We start from the raw sequence: 20,616 nt of genomic DNA, 5'->3' as shown, positions 1-20,616 counted from the left end.
GCGCGCGTCACGTGCCCGCTCGGAGCCGGCGGGAGCCGGAAGCGGGACCGGTCCGAGGGGCGGAGCCGGAGCCACAGGTGGGAGCGGGGGGGCGGGTCTCCGGAGCGGCCCCCCCCGCGCTACCGACGGGTAAACTGAGGCCCGGGGGGCGTTGCCCCAGGTCCGCGGGCGGCAGGGCCAGGAGGGACCCAGGCGTCCGGGCTCCCCGCCGGGGGGGGTAGGAGGGTCCGTCCCGCCCCGCTCGGCGCCGGCTGCAGCCCCCGGCCCCGCCCCCGGGCTCGCGCTCGCCCCCCGCCCCCCCACGGCTCGCCAGGCCCCGCCCCCGCCGACCCCAGCCCCGCCCCCAGTCTCCGGCCCCGCCCCCGCCGCGGGTCCGCACCAGGGTCCGCACGTGTCGGCCGGAGCCCGCTGCCCCCAGGACGGGGCTGCTCCGCCGGGGGGTCAGGCCTGGGCTTGGCCAGCGCCCTGGCTGCCTCGGGCAGGGTCCGTTCGGGGCGGGGGCCAGGGCCAGGGCTGGGGCGGCGCGGGGGACTGGGGCAGGGCTGGGGCAGGGGGGCGGGGGGGTCAGGCCTGGGCTTGGCCAGCGCCCTGGCTGCCTCGGGCAGGGTCTGTTCGGGGCGGGGGCCAGGGCACAGGGTTGGGGCACAGGGGTGGGCGGCTGGGGCACGGGGGTCAGGCCCTGGGCTTGGCCAGCGCCCTGGCTGCCTCGGGCAGGGTCCGTTCGAAGGGCTCGATCCGAAGGCCAGGGCGGCACGTCCCTCGCGCTGCGACATTCAGAAGCCCGGGCAGGTGTGAAAGCCGCTCAGGACCCGCCTCGCAGCGTGGACGGCGCCTGGGCCCGTCGCTGCTCGCGTCCCTTCCTGCCCTAGGCCCTGTCCCCACCCTCACAGCGGGGGCTGGTCTTGTCCAAGGCGCTCTGACGCCGCTCAGAGGAGCGTCTCTCTCTCGGCCGTTTGTTTCAGCACATATTTTCCTTGATGGGGCGCCAGTGTCCTCCACTGCTGTCGCTCCTACCGGACTTTCCAGCCTTCCCGCTTTGGCCAGGTCATCCGCTCGCTCGCTCCCAGATACACCCGTGTGTGAAGGAGTCCCGTGAAAAGTCACTCTCCTCCCTCGCATCCCCGTCCTCTGAGCCGCCCTAGGGTTCGCAGCGACCTGGTTTTTGGGAAAGGAACCGAGGGTCTTCACCTGCAGGTCGACAGACAAGACAACACCAGCATCTGTGTCTGCTCTTGATCTTCGGTCCGAGGAGCCTAGTCCTTGTTTGCAGTGCCAGGAGAATTCACGTCAGCTGTATAATTGGAGCTTACGTACCCTGAGCGAAGGGTCTTTCTTGTGCTCTCTCTGCTAGCCACGGGATGAGGACACCACAACCACCATGCTGGAAGGATTTGTCTGTTGAGCCATCAGTGGACATGGGTCTCCACTCGCCTTGTGACTGATACTCTTGGGTGGTCTTTTCTGCAGTTTTCCTTAGTGGGGCCAAGTCCACATGTTTCTTTGAGCTCAGCTCCAGAAGAGAGAGACATTTACTGAAATAAATCAGTTCCTGTGGAATAATTACTGGGCACACCACATTCTTCGTTCCCCCTCCCCTTCTAACATCACCTACTGCTCCCGTTTTCTCAGTGGCCTTGGCACACCTTTAAAATAGGATGATCATTTCAGCCTGTGCTTGGGTTTCCAATTCCTGCGCAGACGTGAGCAGTGATGACTTTCAGGTGGGAATGAGATGATTTCCTTGCTGAATTAGTTGTTCTCGTCCACGATTCTCAGGAGGCTGAACATCAGACTCTTGGTCGTAAACTGCTGTTGGAGAGGATCTTACAGCTCCAGCTGTCGTGTGAATTTTGGCTGACTGCACAACTTCCATCTTGGCAGGGTTGCTGTGATCAAACCAGAGAGGCAGATTCAAGTATTGGGTGAACTATCCAGCCGCATGTTGTTTTCCGTACCCTAACACCTAACAGTTGGTGTCGGCAATACACTTTAGAAGGTTTAGTCTCTTCTTGGCTTTGGCTGCCATCTTTCTGACTTGTGGCCCAAACCCTAGTTCCATGTCCAAGGTCATTCCAAGGTATACTGGCTCGCTCTCAACGCTAATATGTGCTCCATCCAGTGTCAGTTTCAGACTGTGGTCGAACCTCTTACGGTTTTGCTGGATTCGGCTGAAGTTTATGTTCGTTTGCTCATCTGGTTACAGTTCCAAGTCCTCATTCAGTTCAATCTCCAATACATCTGTTTCCGACCCTGACACACAGCATGATCTCGCCTGCACACAGGCATACAGGTGATGTCACGTGGCCGGACAGTCCATAGGAGTCCAGAAGGAAAAGAGGACTTAACACTGAGCCCGAAGGAACTCCCGCGCTGAGGTCTTGCCTTCAAAAAAGTACCATTTAGTCTTTCTGTTGTTGTCCTGTACTGCAGGAAATCTCCTATCCCGAGGTACATTTTGCCACAGATTCCCCTCTCGCTATTTCACTAAGACTCTGTCACATGAGGTCCAAACAGGCTGAGATCCAAACACTCCTGTTGATGATTGTGGTGGCTGGCATGGGAATCCATCAATAAGAGGCTGACAGAAGGCTCCCAGGGACCCTGTAACTGAGTGTGAGGCCTGTCTGCCATTGGGACGAGTATCATCTTTCCTCCTGTTGGAAGCCCCCACAGAAGCCATGATTGGACCATGTGTCCCGTTATCTGTAGAGGTGACTGGCTAAGGATACAGGCTGGTAGCTGCTTGGAGAAGATGGATCCATGCCAGACTTAAGAACAATAACTGCTGAATTCCACTGATTAGGGACCGTCCCTTTTATCTATGATTTGTTGATAAATTCCAGCAACTTGGCTTTAGCCTTCTTCCCAAAGTGCTTCACCACATAACCATAGGGGAGGTCCAGCCCACGGGATTCTTGGTTTGAGCGTATGCATCCGATAAAGTGAGCTGTAGCTCACGAAAGCTCATGCTCAAATAAATTGGTTAGTCTCTAAGGTGCCACAAGTACTCCTTTTCTTTTTGCGAATACAGACTAACACGGCTGTTACTCTGAAATCTATTGCATCTTCTAGCTCGTGTATGAAAGAGATCTCACTAAAGCCAAGGTACTCAGTGAAATGTGTGTGCACGTTTTTAAATTCTCTTTGTCTTTCCTCCTGGGTAGTCCATCTTGTATGATTTGCAGCGGCTCCATCCTTGTCCTTGTGCGCCTGCTAGTCTTGGTACAGTATTCACAGACTCTGTGTCACCTTTTGCCTCTGTACCTCCATTTGTCAGGATATTGGTGTGTGAGGATGTGACTCAGCAGGGAGTGGGGAGTGTTGACCTGGGAATGTGCCCTGGGGATGGGAGACCTGAGAGCCTGTCACCTGAGCCCGGAGGGGGAGGTGACACCTCTGCCCAGGAATGTGGACAGAGACTGCAGCAGGGAACCTGCTGGGTGGGTTTAGTTTTCAGGTTGGGGCTGGGTGGAGGAACACAGGGAACCCCAGGGCTGGGGTCTAAGCTCCCTGCTCCCCCAGAAGGACTTGACTGAGGGGTCCTGGTTGTACCCACAAGCTCTGTTTTGGACTGTGTTCCTGTTGTCCAATAAACCTTCTGTTTTACTGGCTGGCTGAGAGTCTCAGTGAATCCCAGGAAGAGGGGTGCAGGGTCTGGACTCCCCCACACTCCGTGACATGGTGTTCTTTAGATTGCAAGTGTTGGTCTGTTTGTTGTTGATTTTCTGCAGTGTCATCTATAAATCCTTTCTCCCGTGAGGATTCAGCTATTCACAAGTCTCTTCCTGATGCCTTTGTCTACATTCAGCTGTTTTCAGAGCGACTTCTTTTGAAAGTTCCTTCCATTTCCATCTGGCCTTTTTGCCTCCAAGGGTCTGTTCAGCCTCCAGTCAAACTGGATTCCTTCCCTTCTAAAATCTCCCATCCCTGTACCATTCTAGCGTGGGATCCATTTCTGCCTCTTGGCTTGCTCCTTTTTGCTGATTTCTGCAGCGCAGATTGGAAAACCTTCCTAGGTGTTTAAAAAATACTCTTCTCATGTGTCTGTGAAATGGGACCAGTCAGCTTTATGGATGTTCCACCTCCTGTCAGTCACCGGAGAGCTCACTCTCTCCCTGTTCTAACGAGCGAGTGCAGGTTGATGATTGCTTCTAGCGTCCTCCAGAACATCCCATGTGCATCCCAGTTACAGCCAGAGGGACTGTGTGCCGTATGATCGCCATGTGTAAGTCATGGCGCCTTCATTCCGCTCAACTAAAACCTTGTCCTCTCTCACAGAGTCACCGGGGCGATGCTCTAGAACTGCTCCGCTTGGAGCCAGTCAGGACTCTGGGGGAGCCTCCTCTTCACCGTCGCCAGGGAAAGACGTTTATGGAGCTTCGGTCTTCCTGGGTCCCGCCTCAGAGCATTCAGCATCCCCTTCCACACCGTGCGTTTCTCGCAGCGAGTCCGCAAAGGTGGGGCTCCTGGGGGAGCCAGAGAGCCCTGAACCTCAACTCCGCAGTCAGACGTGACTGTCAGCTAGCGTAAAACAGAGGGTTTATTAGTCAACAGGTACACAGCGTAGAACAGAACTTGTTAGCTCAGAAATCAGTGACTTTCAGCCAAGTTCATCTTGGGGGCACCCTTGGCCATTCCAGTCCCCCACAGCAGACTGCCCTTGACCCCCGCTGCCCGGCCTCCAACATGCCTGTTGCTCCTCCTCCCGTCTTTGTCCAGCTTCCTGGGAAAGTGTCACCTGGTTGTATCCCCATCTTGGGTCTGGGGTTACGGCCATCATCTACATGCAGACTACTGAGCAGCCTCCCCTGCCCCAAGGGGCTCAGCGGAAGTCACACACCCAATTCCCACCACCTAGGCATTGGTGCAGCACGCAGGGAAACTGAGGCACACACCGTATTAGTATAGGACAGTAAGACTCATGTGCAACATAACAAGGGGGGAAAACCCCACTTTGTCACATATCTAGCACAGCTCCAGCTGAATCAGTTCTGTTCCCGCAAACTGCGCATCCAGCGTTGACACCTCCCCAGGTGATTGTTTGGCTGCCGTTCCCCAATGATTCGCTTTACCAGTTGGGGTGTCGTCAGGGTGACAGACGTTCACCTCCTGGACTCCCACATCTCTTTTGTTTGGAGCATCTCCCGAATAACCAACCTCAGGCCTCCCCCAGCTCGCCCCGTGCAGTCGTTTCTCAAGCAGCCGGAATTACATTTTGTTTCTTGAAGAGCAGCAACGTGCGTGTTTCCCCCCTACAGAACTTTCGCAGCTTCCCAGCTGCGGTTCCGGGTGCCCGCTGAATTCCAAGGCACAATGTTAAAGGTGGCAGTAGCGTGATTGTCGACACCTCCCCAGAGGCCACAAGAGGTGACGAGTCAGTTTCTCTGTACGCAGTATCCCCACGTTTCCGAACTCTCTTCTGAAGCTTCTGGGGGGTAGAACGGGGTGTTCTCTCCATTGCCTGCCGCGTGGCATGGTCCGTTCCACTCCGTGTCTAAGCTGGCATGGGCCAGTCAGAGCAACCCAGGCCCCTGGCAAAGAAGTGGCCAGGTCTTTTGTCATCAGCCAGCCAGGAAATGAGGTGTTGTCTTCGCGGCTTCTTGCAACATTGTCTCTCTGCACAAGTCATCTTGTGCCATCCCTGCTGGGGTAAGACAGGTTAGGCAACAGCATTTGCATAAGACTCGCTCGGCCACCCGTCCTCCGACCACACATCCTCCTGCTGGTGGCTTATCTTCACTCAGTAACTGACTTCCACAGGCCGCTCTGCGCTGGGCAGGCTGGCTCCTCGGGCCAGCTGGCCCCACCCTGGCGTGCGAGCTGGCAGCAGGAGTGATTGGTTTGCCGTTAGTCCCATCCCTCTCTCGGAGAGCTCTTCCCTTGTTTGGCAGCTCGTCACGCTGCCGCTTGGTCCGACGCAGGTCAGAGATAAGTTAATGAAATCACCTCTGTCCCGGTGCTGGATTACGCTCTGCACCGCTGTGAGAAGCTGGTTAGAGAGTTGTGTGCAGAAGCCTCTCTGTGCAGGCACCGGGCGCCTGGTTAATGGAGCGGCTTGTCTCAGCGAGGGTGGTGACTGGGCTGTCGGTTACTTAGGTCTGTTGCTTGAGCTTCTCTTTAGTGTAAAGACAAGCCCCGTGCGCCCTGGGCAAGACACGTCCGATATATTCCTGACCGATTGCGCTTCTGTCCCCTCAGTCGGCCTGCGCTGAGCTATCTGCCATATCCCTCCAGTCCCAGCTGCTCCGGCAACACAGCGGCCTCAGTCCGAAGGGGCCCGTGGCAGAGCATTCGGAGATCCTGACGTTCCCCTGGAGCTTCTTACATCTTCATTGACGCGTCTGTTGGGTTTCTTTTATCTGGGCCTAAAATTCGTCCTTCTGGTGCTGCGTGGGGAGAGCCACATCTGACGGGCGTCTCGTGTCCTTCGAGGTGTTCGGGTGCTGGGGGATTGAGGGGGCATGGGGCGTGGCATGCTGGTGCTGTCGGGGGGAGTGGGGCATGCCACACCGGGTAAGCTTGCGGAGAGGTGTGGGGCAGGGACCTTTCTTTATTATGGCTGGGGGGAGGGGTTTCTAGCTCCTCTCTCTGGTCGGTGCACTGTGGGGAAGACCCCTTCCTGCCTCCCGTGGGGAGCAAGGTCCCTTTGTTGCCCCAATGATCTTTGCTCCATGGCCACAGATGGGCACCCTGGGCACAAATGCACCTATCCCTGTGACGTTTCTCTGCCCCCCAAGTCTGGGATCCTGGGGTGGTGGTGGGGCAGAACATGACCCCCCCACCAAGGTTCCCTCCCCCACGGAGCTGTGCTGTGGGGCGGGGCTGCCCCTCGGGCAGGCAGGGGGCACAATGAGCGCTGTGTGCACCAAGCTGCCCTGACACCAACAGCTCCTGGCTCCCTGGGCGGGCCTCTGTCCCTGGGAGTCACAAGGCCGGCAGCCACTCACGGTGCCCGCCTCCCCCCCGACAGCCTTGGGGGTCACAGCAGCTGTCAACAGCACACCCTGGGGGGCAGTGCCGGGCGGGGGAGGGAGCCGTCCCCGGGGGGGGCAGTGCCGGGGGGGGAGCCATCCCCAAAGGAAGGGGGCAGTGCATGCAGGGATTGGAGGCCGGCTAGCCATGGGGATGGGAGCTTCTGCCCCAGGCCCACGGGTATCTCAGCCCTGTGGAGGGTAGACTGTGGGCTGGCCAAGGTAGTGCGTGTGTGGGGAGGGGGGCAGCTTACCTCATGGGCAGGTGCCAAATACTGGGACCACCTAGGATAGGAACCCCTGACCCTCTGACACCCCCCTCCTAGGGGGATAGACACTAGATAGAGAGACCCCAGGCCCCCAGCGTCCTCTGCCCCAGCCCCTCCTGCCCCCGCCCTCTGGACCCCACGTGCCCCCCATGCCCCCCTCAGCCCCTCCTGCCCCCGCCCTCTGGACCCCACGTGCCCCCCCAGCACCCCCTGCCCCAGCCCCTCCTGCCCCCCATGCCCCCCTCAGCCCCTCCTGCCCCCGCCCTCTGGACCCCACGTGCCCCCCCAGCCCACCCTGCCCCAGTCCCCCCTGCCCCAGTCCAGCTCCCAGCTGTTTGTGCACATTCCTGCCCTGCTCCCAGAGCTTTCCCAGCTGCCAAGCAGGGCCAGCCCCAGCCCCACATCTCCTTAACCCCGTCAGCGCTGGCATCAGGGCAGCCAGAGAGGGGACCCCGTCCCCCGCAGGTTAACCCATCCCGTGCCTGGGCAGGATGTGCCCAGGGGTCTGATCCTGGGCTGGCTGGCCCAGCTGTGGGGCTCTGTCTAGAGGTCAGTGCCCTGCAGTACCCCTGGCTGTTTGTTTGCTCGGAGCCGGGCCCCAGGGACCCATGGGTGAGGCCCTGTTTGGCAGGAGCCGCAGCCCCTGCTGGAGGGGGGTTCTGGGGACTGGCGCGAATGGAGGCTCCCAGCTATGGGGACGCCAGGTCTGGGTGAAAGGGCCCCGGGGTGTGGGGGTGAGATGTGGGCCTGCCTGTGAGCCTGCCCTGGGTGGGGAGCGGGTGGGAGCAACTTTGCTGCTCTAACCACTAACCCTACCTCCCCTCCCAGAGCCAGGGAGAGAACCCATGAGTCCTGCCCCCCGCCCCGCTCTAACCACTCTCCCCACTCCCTGTCGGTGCCTCCCACCCCCTCCCTCCCATGGGCTCAACCCCTCCCGGGGGGTGGAGCCGGCTCCCTGGCTCCCTGCTGGGCTATAAAGAGCTGGAGGGAACAGGCTCTGCCACAGCCCAGCCAGGGGAGCAGGCACTAGCTGAGGGTGAGTGTGTGTGTGGGAGGGGGTCTGGCTGGAGGGAACAGGGCTGGGGTCCTGGCCGGGATGTTGGGGGGATGAGCACAGGGGGCTGAGAGTGAGTGGGTGTGCGTCTGGGGTCTGGCTTGCGGGGGAATAGGGCTGGGGTCCCCGCTGGGGCGTTGGGGGGATGAGCACAGGGCGGGGTTGCTATGTGGGGATTCTGAGGGATGAGTGCAAAGTGGGTCCCAGCTGCGGTGCTGGGGGCAACTATGGGGACAGCTTTGGCGGGGTTCTTGGGGAATAAGTACAAGGGGGTCCTGGCTAGGGTGTGGGGGTGAGTATGGGGGGGCCTAACTGGGGCTGAATACTGGGGGGCCGGCTGGGGGTATTAGGAATGGGGGGGCCCAGCTGGGCACTGGGAGGGGTGAGTGGGGGGGTACTTACTCCACCCACCATACCCCCCCATTGCAAGCCCTCCCCCCAAGTCGCCCAGCTAACCCTCTCACCCTCCCTGCTGGGGTCCCCCAGCTAGCCCTGCCTGTCCCTGATTGGGGCCCCCCAGCTAACTCCATCCACCCGTCTCCCCGCAGGCCCCGCGCCATGGACTCCCGGCCCCTGTTCCAGGCCCTGCACGCGCTGGCCGAGGACAACGTGGCCTTCTTCCGGCAGAGCGCCTCAGAGACGGGGCGCCGGTTCGTGGCGGCTTTCACGGCCATCCGGGAGCACGCCCGCTGCCTGGAGCCGGTGCTGCGGCACTTCGCCAGCATCTACCACGTCTTCGACCTGGACGAGGCCACGCAGGCCAACGGGTACCGCAGCCTGGCGCAGACGGCACGCTGCTGCCTGGCCCACGTGCTGCACAAGAGCCGCTATGTGGCCGCCAACCGCCGCAGCATCTTCTTCCGCACGGGCCACAACGCGGCCGAGCTGGAGGCCTATTGCGCCGCCCTGAGCCAGCTGCGGGCCCTGCTGTACCTGGCACAGCACCTGCTGACCCACAACCGCCCCGGCTGCCTCTTCCACCACGAGGAGCGCGGCCTGACCGAGCTGGTGCTGCAGGAGTACAGCACCCTGCACAAGGGCTGCTTCTACGGGCGCTGCCTGGGCTTCCAGGTGGGGGCCTGGGGGGCAGGGGAAGGGGGGATTGAGGGGGAGCGGCAAGTCGGGGAGGGGCGACCCAGGGGCCGAAGGAAATGCATCCAAGTCCCTGGCAGCCAGACATGCTCAGGGATCCTGCTGTGCCCCCCCCCCCCAGCTGTGCCCCTCGCTCTGGGCCCTGCTGGCCTGGGTGCAGGGCCCGCCTCCATGGCCCCACAATTGCTTGCCCCCCCCACACCATGGCCACGCCCATTACTCTGCCCCCTCCCCCACTGAACACCCATGGGGGGGTGAGCCGGCATCATGCCCCCGGGGTGCTCCCTCAGACCCGGTCTGGGGGTCCTGAGGGTGACCTTTGCCCTTTGCCCTGCAGTTCGCCCCCTCCATCCGGCCCTTCCTCCAGACCATCGCTATCAGCCTGGTCTCCTTCGGGGAGAACTACAGACGCCATGACTCCAGCCTCAGTGAGTGGGGTGCCCGGGGGGGCGGGGGGTGCACTGCTCCTACAATGCACTGCAGCCCCCGGGGTGGGATTCTGCTCCCATGATGCACTGCTGCAGGGGGGGCTGCACCCACAATGCACTGCAGCCCCCAGGGGTGCTCTGCTCCCATGATGCACTGCAGCTACAGGCTGGCTGAACCCACAATTCCCTTCTGGGTCCACTCAGCCCAGCCGGTCGCCCAGGGAACCCGTCTGGCCTGACTGCTACCCACAATGCTCTGCTCTGCCCACTGCCCTGCCCATTGGGGGCTGGACCCCGTGCATGGCTGCCCATGGAGCCTCGCTGTGGAGGAAGCTGGTGGGGGCAAGGGAGCGCTGCCGGGGGGCAGGCAGGGGCTGTGGGAGCCCCACAGGGCCAGGGGACAGCACCCCACCCCGATCTCCCATCCCCCCAGGCATGGCGGCCGGCTCGCTGTTCACCTCAGGGAAGTTCGCCATTGACCCGGAGCTGCGGGGAGCCGAGTTCGAGAGGATCACGCAGAACCTCGACGTGCATTTCTGGAAGAGCTTCTGGAACCTGACGGAGACCGAGCTGCTGGCTGTGAGTGCGGGGGCTGGGGATTGTCCCTGGCACAGGGCTCGGGGTAGGAGCGGTGCCCAGCACAGGGTGCCGTGGGGTGGGGGCAGGGGGTGGAGCGGTACCTGGCACAGGGCACTGTGGGGCAGGGGATTGGAGCGGTGCCTGGTGCAGGGCGCTGTGGGGCTGGGGTGTGGGGTAGGAGAGGTGTGACGTTCCCCTCTGGCGTTATCTGGACCGGTGATCTGCTAGGTCCCTCCAATCCTTGACTCTGGGAGCCAGCCTGACCCTGCTCTGTTGTGAGAACCCCCACTCCCGGACTGTTCACGCGAAGCCTCTGCCATGTCAGCTGCTCCTTGGATTGTGCAACCGAATGACACTAGCCCAGTGGCTCTCAAACTTTTGTACTGGTGACCCCTTTCGCATAGCAAGCCTCTGAGTGCGACCCCCCTAGTGAATTAAACACACTTTTTAATATATTTAACACCATTATAAATGTTGGAGGAAAGCAGGATTTGGGGGTGAAGGCTGACAGCTCACAACCCCCCAGGTAATATCCTCACGTCCCCCTGAGGGGTCCCGACCCCCAGTTTGAGAACCCCTGCACTAGCCAATATCTCCGGTCCCAGACACAACCCTAGGAACCTCCGTCTTGCAATGTCCCGTTATGCCCGCTGGACACTGCAAACTTATACGAGTTTGTCAATTTAACAAAGAAATTGATACATACCAGGCTTGTTATCCCAAGGGGAGTCTCTGACAGCTTCAAGCCAAAGGCACTGCTTCAGGTAGAATAAACAAACAGATTTATTAACTGCAAAGATAGATGTTAAGTGATTGTAAATCAAAGCATAACAAGTCAGATTTAGTCAAATTAAATGAAAGCAAAACGCATTCTAAGCTGATCTTAACACTTTCAGTGCCCTTACAAACTTAGATGTTTCTCACCACAGGCTGGCTGGTTGCCCTTCAGCCAGGCTCTCCCCTTTGATCAGCACTTCAGTCACTTGGTGGTGTCAGTAGATGTAGGTGGAAGAGAGAGGAAGAGCATGGCAAACGTCTCTCCCTTTTACCATGTCCTTTCTTCCCTCTTGGCTTTGCCCCCCCTTCAGAGTCAGCATTACCTCATCGCAGTCCCAAACTGGCGAAGTGAAGGGGGGTGACTCACTTGAGGGTCCAACAGATCCTTTGTTGCTGCCTAAGACAGCGTCCTTTGTTCCTGTGCGGCTGGGCTGGGTTTGTCCCATCCATGCCCTGACGAGGTGTGAACGGCCCCTCTGCTCCTGGAGAGGTTTTGCCTGGGCCGGCTTTAAGCCGTGAGGACACATTTCAGGCTCATAACTATATACATGAAATTATAACCTATCACATGACTGTACCGATTACTATAACGTCACTATAACAACCATGCTCAGGGCATTATCAGCCTTCCGAAGACACCCGACATGACAAACTCTGCATTGGGTCCCCCACACTCACTTTATAAAGATGAACGTGGGGGTGCAGGGTGTCGCCCCGAGGTACAGAGTGTCACAAGCTGTGCCCAGCGCAGGGCGCTGTGGGGCTGGGACACAGAGGAGGAGTGGTGCCCGGCGCAGGGCACTGTGGGGCCAGAGGGCGGGGGTCGGAGCTGTGTCTGACGCAGGGTGTTGTGGGGCGGGGGGGTGGGAGCAGTGATCGGCGCAGGGTGCTGTGGGGCGGGGGGGCGGGGGAGTGCAGGGTAGGACCTGCCTGGGGGTCCCTCTCACCCTTCCCTTCCCCCTTCCCTGCAGTCTGTGGCCAGCATGGCATCCACGCAGGTGCGGGTGAGCCGGGCGCTGACGGTGCCCCCTGAGCCCTTTGAGCTGCCGCTGGCTGCCGACCCCTCACTGACCATCACCATCAGCCCCCCGGTGGCGCACACTGGCCCCGGGCCCATCCACATGCGCCTTATCTCCCACGAGCTGCGTGAGGGACAAGTAAGGGGCAGGGGCTGCAAGCAGGGAGGGCTGGTGGGTGGGGGGCCAGTGGAGCGGGTGGGGGGCTGTTGCGTGGAAGGTGGGCATGGGGCTGGGAGCTCTGGGATGTGGGAGGGAGTGAGCAGAACCAGGTGGGGTCCAGGCAGGGCCGGGGAGTTCCAGGGCAGGTTACGGGGACCGGTGGTGGGTTCCAGACAGGGCGTGCATGGGGGCAGTGGGCTGGGTGGGGGTGTCCTGGGTGGGACACACATGAGGGGATGGCAGGGGGTCCCTGGCAAGGCAAGGTACAGAGTGTGATGGGGGGTCCCAGGCGGGGGGTCCCGGGCGGGGCGGGGTGCCGCGTGAAGCGGGGGGTCCCGGGCGGGGCAGGGCACTGAGTGTGATGGGGGGGTCCCAGATGGGGGGGGTGTGGGGGGGACAAGCAGGGGTCACAGGCAGGGCAGGGTACTGCGTGAGTCGGGGGGTCCCAGGCAGGGTGCGCGGGGGGACAGTCCGGGGGTCCCTGGCACACCGTCCCTCCTGCTCTCCCCAGGACAGCGAGGCCCTGAACGCGCTGGCCCAGGCCGAGGGCCCGCTGGGGCTGGAGCTGTGGCGTAAGGCCGTGCCCGCGCCCCCCTCGCCTCTCCTGCTGGTTCACTTCCACGGCGGCGGGTTCGTGGCACAGACGTCCAAGTCCCACGAGCCGTACCTGCGGGGCTGGGCGCAGGAGCTGGGCGCCCCCGTGCTCTCCGTCGACTACGCCCTGGCGCCCGAGGCCCCCTTCCCACGCGCCCTGGAGGAGTGCTTCTACGCCTACTGCTGGGCCCTGCAGCACTGCCGCCTGCTGGGTGAGACGCAACTGGGGGGCCCCAGCACCCCCGTGGGGGGAGGGGATGGGGACCCCAGCACCCCCTGCTGGATGGGACGGGCACATGGGGGGCAGGACCCTGACGCTGTTCGCTGGGTGGGACGGGCAGGGGCTGGAGAGTGTGGGGCAGGAACAGAGCTGCCACCCCTGGTGGGGCCCCCCTGGGTTCCCTGAGGCCCTGGGCAGACCCCCCCACACTCACCCCATCTCCCCGCAGGCTCCACGGCGCAGCGGGTCTGCCTGGCCGGAGACAGCGCCGGCGGGAACCTCTGCCTCACCGTGACCATGCGGGCAGCCGCCTTCGGCATCCAGCTGCCCGACGGCATCATGGCGGCCTATCCTGTCACCCTGGTGCGGGCCGCGGCCTCACCCTCCCGCCTGCTCACCCTGCTCGACCCCCTGCTGCCCCTCAGCGTGCTCTGCAAGTGCCTTAGTGCCTACGCCGGTAGGGGGGGCTGCAGGGACTGGCGGGGGGGTAGGGGGGCAGGAATGGGGCGGGAGTGATGAGCTGGGGGTGGGCTCCTATGGGCAGGGGCAGGATGGGAGAGGGGGCAGTTACAGGGGGACAAATATGGGGAGACGGGTGGGCAAAAGCGGAGAGCTGGTGGGTGTGGGGGCGAAGAGCAGCTACCCAGATGCGCTCTCTCCCTGCCCTCCCCCCCGACACAGAGCCAGTGGAGGGCAAGCAGGGAGGGGAACCTGGGCCTGGTGGGGTGCAGGGGGGGACCTCGGTACTCTGTCCCTGCCCCCCAGGGCACGGAGCCGGCGGAGGGCGAGCGGAGGGGTGGGGCAGAGGTGGGCGGGGGAACCCGGTGCTCTCTCTTCCTGCCCCCCAGGCACGGAGCCGGCGGAGGGCGAGCGGAGGGGTGGGGCAGAGGTGGGCAGGGGGAACCCAGCGCTCTCTGTCCCTGCCCCCCAGGCACGGAGCCGGCGGAGGGCGGGGGCAGAGGTGGGCAGGGGGAACCCAGCGCTCTCTGTCCCTGCCCCCCAGGCACGGAGCCGGCGGAGGGCGGGGGCAGAGGTGGGCAGGGGGAACCCAGCGCTGTCTGTCCCTGCCCCCCAGGCATGGAGCCGGTGGGGCAGAGGTGGGCAGGGGGAACCCGGTGCTCTCTCTTCCTGCCCCCCAGGCACGGAGCCGGCGGAGGGCGAGCGGAGGGGTGGGGCAGAGGTGGGCAGGGGGAACCCAGCGCTCTCTGTCCCTGCCCCCCAGGCACGGAGCCGGCGGAGGGCGGGGGCAGAGGTGGGCAGGGGGAACCCAGCGCTGTCTGTCCCTGCCCCCCAGGCACGGAGCCGGCGGAGGGCGAGCCCCCCGGGCTGGAGAAGCTGAGCCCGGTGAACATGGTGCGGCGGGATACCGCGCTGCTGTTACAGGACCTGCGGCACAGCGCCTCGGCCTGGCTGGGGGCGCTGCTGGATGCCCCGGGGCGCAGCTATGGGGCCGGTGCAGGTAAGAGCTGGGCGGGGCCCCCACCCCTGCCCCCTGCCCGCCCCCTCTCACCTGCCCCTTGTCTCCACAGGGCGTGCCTGGTGCCAGCCCCGCCCCCCACCACCCAGCTGCTGCTTCTGCCCCGGCGTGTCTCCTGGGAGCCAGGATCCCCGCCCCACTAACCTACCCGCTGGTAGGACTGCCCCACCAGCCCCTAACTGCACGGGCCACCCTGGGGTCAGGGGAGCTTCCTGGGGGCTCTCGCCCACGGCGCTGCCCCTCAGCATCAGGGGCAGCCAGGCAGAGCCTGGTACTGAGTGGGACAGGGCAGCCTGGCACTGGGGCAGCCTGGAGCAGTGGGGCAGGGTGGGCTGGTACCGCATGGCACGTAGGTGTGGGGCAGGGCAGCCTGGGGCAGTGGGGCAGCCTGGCACTGCATGGCACGATGGCCGGTGGCAGGGGGGGCAGGGTGGGTTGACATTGCATGGCACGTAGGTGTGGGGCAGGGCGGCCGGGCAGGGAGGCAGGGCTGTGGGGCACGTTGGGGTGGGGCAGGGCGGCCGGGCAGGGGGGCAGCGCGGCCGAGCAGGGGGGCAGGGCAGGGGGGCAGTGGGGCAGGGCTGTGGGGCACGTTGGGGTGGGGCAGGGCGGCCGGGCAGGGCGGCCGGGCAGTGGGGCAGGGCTGTGGGGCGTGTTGCGGTGGGGTGACCTAGGCGCACACAGCAGAACCCAGCATGGCACAGACGCTGCACCAGCTGGAGGGGAGGGGGAAAGGTCCTGGCAGGGGAGAGGTGAGGACGATTCGGGGGGGTCCCGGCAGGGGAGAGGTGAGGACGATTCGGGGAGTCCTGGCAGGGGAGAGGTGAGGGTGATTTGGGGGGGTCCCGGCAGGAGAGAGGTGAGGGTGATCAGGGAGGTCCCAGCAGGGGAAAGGTGAGGGCAATTGGGGGGGTCCCGGCAGGGGACAGGTATCTCAGGGTGGGGGGGAGTCAGGGCCCTGCACTCCCCACTTCCTGCGATTCTCCGTGACTCTCGGCCAGCCAGTAACACAGGAGGTTTATTAGACGACAGGAACATGGTCTAACACAGAGCTGGTAGGTGCAGAGAACAGGACCCCGCAGTCAGGTCCATCCTGGGGGGGTGGGAAGCCCAGACCCCAGTTCTGGGCCTTGCCCCCCCCCCCCCTCCCCAGCCAGCTCCAAACTCCAGCTGTCTCACCCAGCCACCCGCCCCGGCTCCTCCTCCAGCCTTTGTCCCTGTCCGGGCCAGGAGGCCACCTGATCTCTCTGTTCCCCAACACCTTCAACTCGCACCTTGCAGGGGAGGGGCCCAGGCCATCAGTGGCCAGGAAACAGGGTGTCGGCCATTCTCTGTGTCCAGACCCCTGCACACACCTGCCCTCTAGGGCTCTGCAACGATCATACACCCTTACCCCACCCCCTAGAGACTTAAGAAATGCCTAGGGGAAACTGAGGCACCCTTGCAGTATTCAGAGAGAACATTAAGAACATTCCCACTTTGTCACAACAGGTGAGGGTGATTTGGGGAGGTCCCGGCAGGGAAAAGGCAAGGGCGACTGGGGAGAAGGGTCCCGGCAGAAGAGAGGTGAGGGCGATTTGGGGAGTCCAGGCAGGGGACAGGAGAGAGTGATGGGGTGAAATCCCCGCAGGGGAGAGGTGAGGGCGATGGGGAGGGGTCCTGGTAGGGGAAAGGCGAGGGAGATTCGGGGGGTCCCCAGGCTCTCACGTCTCCCCTGGCTCACAGAAGCCGTGCGGAAGAGCGTCTCAGAGGCAGCGCTGGACGATGACTCAGCTGTCAAATCCAGGGGCTCCCGCAAGAGCCAGACCTGCCAGGATCTATCATACGGGGTATCAGCCCCCCCGACCTCTGCGCCTGCCCCCGCTCCCCAGGGCAGCCCCCCCAGCTTCTTCCTGAGTGGGGAGCAGCTGGAGGCAGAGGCCCCTGGGGACGAGAGGCTGCAGTATCCCGACGGCTTTGAGCCGCTGCGCTCGGACCAGCCCGCCGCCATCATCACTGTGGAGGCATCGCCCGTGGTCAAGAACCCCTTCATGTCGCCCCTGCTGGCCCCGGACAGCATGCTGCGAGGGCTGCCACCGGTCCATATCGTGGTGAGAGCCCGGGCAGGGGAGTCAGCTGGACGGGGGGCACTGTCCATAGAGCAGTGAGAGCCCACGGGGAGGGGGCACTGGTCCATGTAGCAGTGAGAGCCCCAGAGGCCTGGGAAGTGCGGTAGCCCCCATTGACTTCTGCCCCCCCCCACCCCCCGTGCAGGCCTGCGCCCTGGACCCCATGCTGGACGACTCGGTGATGTTCGCCCGGCGGCTGCGGGAGCTGGGCCAGCCGGTGACCCTGCGGATCGTGCAGGATTTGCCACACGGCTTCCTGAGCCTCTCCCAGCTGAGCCGCGAGACCCGCCAGGCGGCCGCACTCTGCACCCACGTCATCCGTGAGATCCTGCTGCCCCCGGAGCCCGCGCCGCCCACTGCCCCACCCTCGCCCCGCAAGCACCGCAAGCTGCCGCGCACGCCGCCCTCGGGGGCGGCCACGGGCCGGGAGAGCCGGGCCACGGGCCAGGCGGCCACAGGCCTCACCTCGCCCAGCCTCAAGAGTCCGACCACAGCTCCCTTGGAGCCCAGCCCCCCACAGGCGGGAGCCCCCCACAGGCGGGAGCCGGGGCCCCAGGGCGGCCCGGCGGGCAGGGAGGTGGGGGCCTGAGCCGGGATTTGCTGGGAGCCCCTTGGTGCTTTTCTCTCTGTGGCTCCCAGGTGGGGGGAGGAGGGGAGGGGCCCAACCCTGAGAGCCTGGCTGGGTGCCCCCACAGCCCCTGGGGACTGGTCTGTAGTGGTTTATGCTGGACAGGCATTTGCTGCTGTCTGTAGCCTGAGGAGGGGGGTGTCTCCCGTCCCCCAGCCCCTCACCCTCAGGGGGCCTGGCCCCTCCTGGGCTCCCACATGCCAGCCCTGCACTGCGTGGGCGCCCCTGCACTCCAAGGGATGCCCCAGCTGCCAGGCCTGAGCTGAGGGTGCAGCTCCTGACCCCCCCTTCTGCCACCCCATACTCCTGGGGGGTGGGAAGGGAGCTGTCTACCCCCCTCCTTTCCCTGTGTGCACTGGGGGGGGTGCTCCAGCCCATCTGCCCCCCTCCAAACTACTCACCCCCTGCCTGCTGCTGCTGTGAACCAAATGAAGGGTTGGGGGTGCACTCCCTGCCAGGGGGCTGTAGGGACCCCCACCCACAACCTCCAGTTTTGTAAATAAAAACTTTGATATTGAGCCAATTGTAGCATCTCTCCCAGGCCCCATTCCCTGCCCCTCTGAGCCAGCCCCTCCCCGAGAGGGGACAGGCCCAGGCCCCGGCCCCATTCCCTGCCCCTCTGAGCCAGCCCCTCCCCGAGAGGGGACAGGCCCCGGCCCCATTCCCTGCCCCTCTGAGCCAGCCGCTGTCCGCGAGGGGACAGGCCCCGGCCCCATTCCCTGCCCCTCTGAGCCAGCCCCTGTCCGCGAGGGGACAGGCCCAGGCCCCATTCCCTGCCCCTCTGAGCCAGCCCCTCCCCGCGAGGGGACAGGCCCCGGCCCCATTCCCTGCCCCTCTGAGCCAGCCCCTCCCCGAGAGGGGACAGGCCCCGGCCCCATTCCCTGCCCCTCTGAGCCAGCCCCTGTCCGCGAGGGGACAGGCCCAGGCCCCATTCCCTGCCCCTCTGAGCCAGCCCCTCCCCGCGAGGGGACAGGCCCCGGCCCCATTCCCTGCCCCTCTGAGCCAGCCCCTCCCCGAGAGGGGACAGGCCCAGGCCCCATTCCCTGCCCCTCTGAGCCAGCCGCTGTCCGCGAGGGGACAGGCCCAGGCCCCATTCCCTGCCCCTCTGAGCCAGCCCCTGTCCGCGAGGGGACAGGCCCAGGCCCCGGCCCCATTCCCTGCCCCTCTGAGCCAGCCCCTCCCCGCGAGGGGACAGGCCCCGGCCCCATTCCCTGCCCCTCTGAGCCAGCCCCTCCCCGCGAGGGGACAGGCCCCGGCCCCATTCCCTGCCCCTCTGAGCCAGCCCCTCCCCGCGAGGGGACAGGCCCCGGCCCCATTCCCTGCCCCTCTGAGCCAGCCGCTGTCCGCGAGGGGACAGGCCCCGGCCCCATTCCCTGCCCCTCTGAGCCAGCCCCTGTCCGCGAGGGGACAGGCCCAGGCCCCATTCCCTGCCCCTCTGAGCCAGCCCCTCCCCGCGAGGGGACAGGCCCCGGCCCCATTCCCTGCCCCTCTGAGCCAGCCCCTCCCCGAGAGGGGACAGGCCCAGGCCCCATTCCCTGCCCCTCTGAGCCAGCCGCTGTCCGCGAGGGGACAGGCCCAGGCCCCATTCCCTGCCCCTCTGAGCCAGCCCCTGTCCGCGAGGGGACAGGCCCAGGCCCCGGCCCCATTCCCTGCCCCTCTGAGCCAGCCCCTCCCCGCGAGGGGACAGGCCCCGGCCCCATTCCCTGCCCCTCTGAGCCAGCCCCTCCCCGCGAGGGGACAGGCCCCGGCCCCATTCCCTGCCCCTCTGAGCCAGCCGCTGTCCGCGAGGGGACAGGCCCCGGCCCCATTCCCTGCCCCTCTGAGCCAGCCGCTGTCCGCGAGGGGACAGGCCCCGGCCCCATTCCCTGCCCCTCTGAGCCAGCCGCTGTCCGCGAGGGGACAGGCCCCGGCCCCGGCCCCATTCCCTGCCCCTCTGAGCCAGCCCCTCCCCGCGAGGGGACAGGCCCCGGCCCCATTCCCTGCCCCTCTGAGCCAGCCCCTCCCCGCGAGGGGACAGGCCCCGGCCCCATTCCCTGCCCCTCTGAGCCAGCCCCTCCCCGCGAGGGGACAGGCCCCGGCCCCATTCCCTGCCCCTCTGAGCCAGCCGCTGTCCGCGAGGGGACAGGCCCCGGCCCCATTCCCTGCCCCTCTGAGCCAGCCGCTGTCCGCGAGGGGACAGGCCCCGGCCCCATTCCCTGCCCCTCTGAGCCAGCCGCTGTCCGCGAGGGGACAGGCCCCGGCCCCATTCCCTGCCCCTCTGAGCCAGCCGCTGTCCGCGAGGGGACAGGCCCAGGCCCCGGCCCCATTCCCTGCCCCTCTGAGCCAGCCCCTCCCCGCGAGGGGACAGGCCCCGGCCCCATTCCCTGCCCCTCTGAGCCAGCCCCTCCCCGCGAGGGGACAGGCCCTGGCCCCATTCCCTGCCCCTCTGAGCCAGCCGCTGTCCGCGAGGGGACAGGCCCCGGCCCCATTCCCTGCCCCTCTGAGCCAGCCCCTCCCCGTGAGGGGACAGGCCCAGGCCCCATTCCCTGCCCCTCTGAGCCAGCCCCTGTCCGCGAGGGGACAGGCCCAGGCCCCGGCCCCATTCCCTGCCCCTCTGAGCCAGCCCCTCCCCGCGAGGGGACAGGCCCCGGCCCCATTCCCTGCCCCTCTGAGCCAGCCCCTCCCCGCGAGGGGACAGGCCCTGGCCCCATTCCCTGCCCCTCTGAGCCAGCCGCTGTCCGCGAGGGGACAGGCCCCGGCCCCATTCCCTGCCCCTCTGAGCCAGCCCCTCCCCGTGAGGGGACAGGCCCAGGCCCCATTCCCTGCCCCTCTGAGCCAGCCCCTGTCCGCGAGGGGACAGGCCCAGGCCCCGGCCCCATTCCCTGCCCCTCTGAGCCAGCCCCTCCCCGCGAGGGGACAGGCCCCGGCCCCATTCCCTGCCCCTCTGAGCCAGCCCCTCCCCGCGAGGGGACAGGCCCAGGCCCCATTCCCTTGGAATCACCTGGGGCCTTAAATAAGCAGGAGGGACAGTTCCTGGGGGGCTGGCCCCTCCCTCGTACCCCACCTCTTGAACACCCCACTCTATGGAGGGGGAGGGGCCACCTCTGTCCTCCATACGACACTCCCCCCCATCTCCTTTCCTGGCAAGAACCAAGGCCCTGTGTGGGGCAGCCCCCCCCTTTCCCAGTGGGGCAGGGGACGGGGGGCGCTATAGGGTTAAATGGGGGTTTTGGGGGTAGGTGGAGGCTGGGGCATGTGGTGT

General features: G+C 64.8%; 1 protein-coding gene across 5 annotated transcripts; it reads left to right on the top strand.

Moving 5' to 3' along the window:
- Nucleotides 1-31: 31 nt before the first annotated feature.
- Nucleotides 32-17,893, top strand: LIPE (lipase E, hormone sensitive type). 5 transcript variants are annotated; one of them, XM_084613765.1, is made up of 11 exons: nucleotides 32-77; nucleotides 8,843-9,365; nucleotides 9,724-9,814; nucleotides 10,248-10,393; nucleotides 12,142-12,327; nucleotides 12,860-13,154; nucleotides 13,392-13,619; nucleotides 14,457-14,621; nucleotides 14,692-14,793; nucleotides 16,365-16,729; nucleotides 16,893-17,893. In XM_084613765.1, the coding sequence occupies exons 2-11, from the start codon at nucleotides 8,853-8,855 to the stop codon at nucleotides 17,334-17,336; spliced, it is 2,535 nt and encodes an 844-aa protein (XP_084469891.1). In that variant the 5' UTR covers nucleotides 32-77; nucleotides 8,843-8,852; the 3' UTR covers nucleotides 17,337-17,893. The 5 variants fall into 5 exon arrangements, with proteins under 5 accessions (XP_084469891.1, XP_084469890.1, XP_084469894.1 ...); XM_084613764.1 differs by having other exon boundaries at nucleotides 35-129; XM_084613766.1 differs by lacking the exon at nucleotides 32-77 and adding an exon at nucleotides 378-483.
- Nucleotides 17,894-20,616: the final 2,723 nt, after the last annotated feature.

This window comes from Lepidochelys olivacea (genome assembly GCF_965140295.1).
Source record: "Lepidochelys olivacea isolate rLepOli2 genome assembly, chromosome: 24".
Taxonomy (NCBI): Eukaryota; Metazoa; Chordata; order Testudines; family Cheloniidae; genus Lepidochelys; species Lepidochelys olivacea.
The sequence above is the reverse complement of the archived record's forward strand: the minus strand, read 5'-3'. Positions and strand labels throughout refer to the sequence as shown.

Excerpts from the sequence above, each read along its gene's own strand:
- LIPE (XM_084613765.1), top strand. The coding sequence starts at position 8,853 with ATGGACTCCCGGCCCCTGTTCCAGGCCCTGCACGCGCTGGCCGAGGAC. Across the intron at positions 13,155-13,391 it reads GCAGCACTGCCGCCTGCTGG|GCTCCACGGCGCAGCGGGTC; the intron begins GTGAGACGCAAC and ends ATCTCCCCGCAG. Across the intron at positions 14,794-16,364 it reads CCCCACTAACCTACCCGCTG|AAGCCGTGCGGAAGAGCGTC; the intron begins GTAGGACTGCCC and ends CCTGGCTCACAG.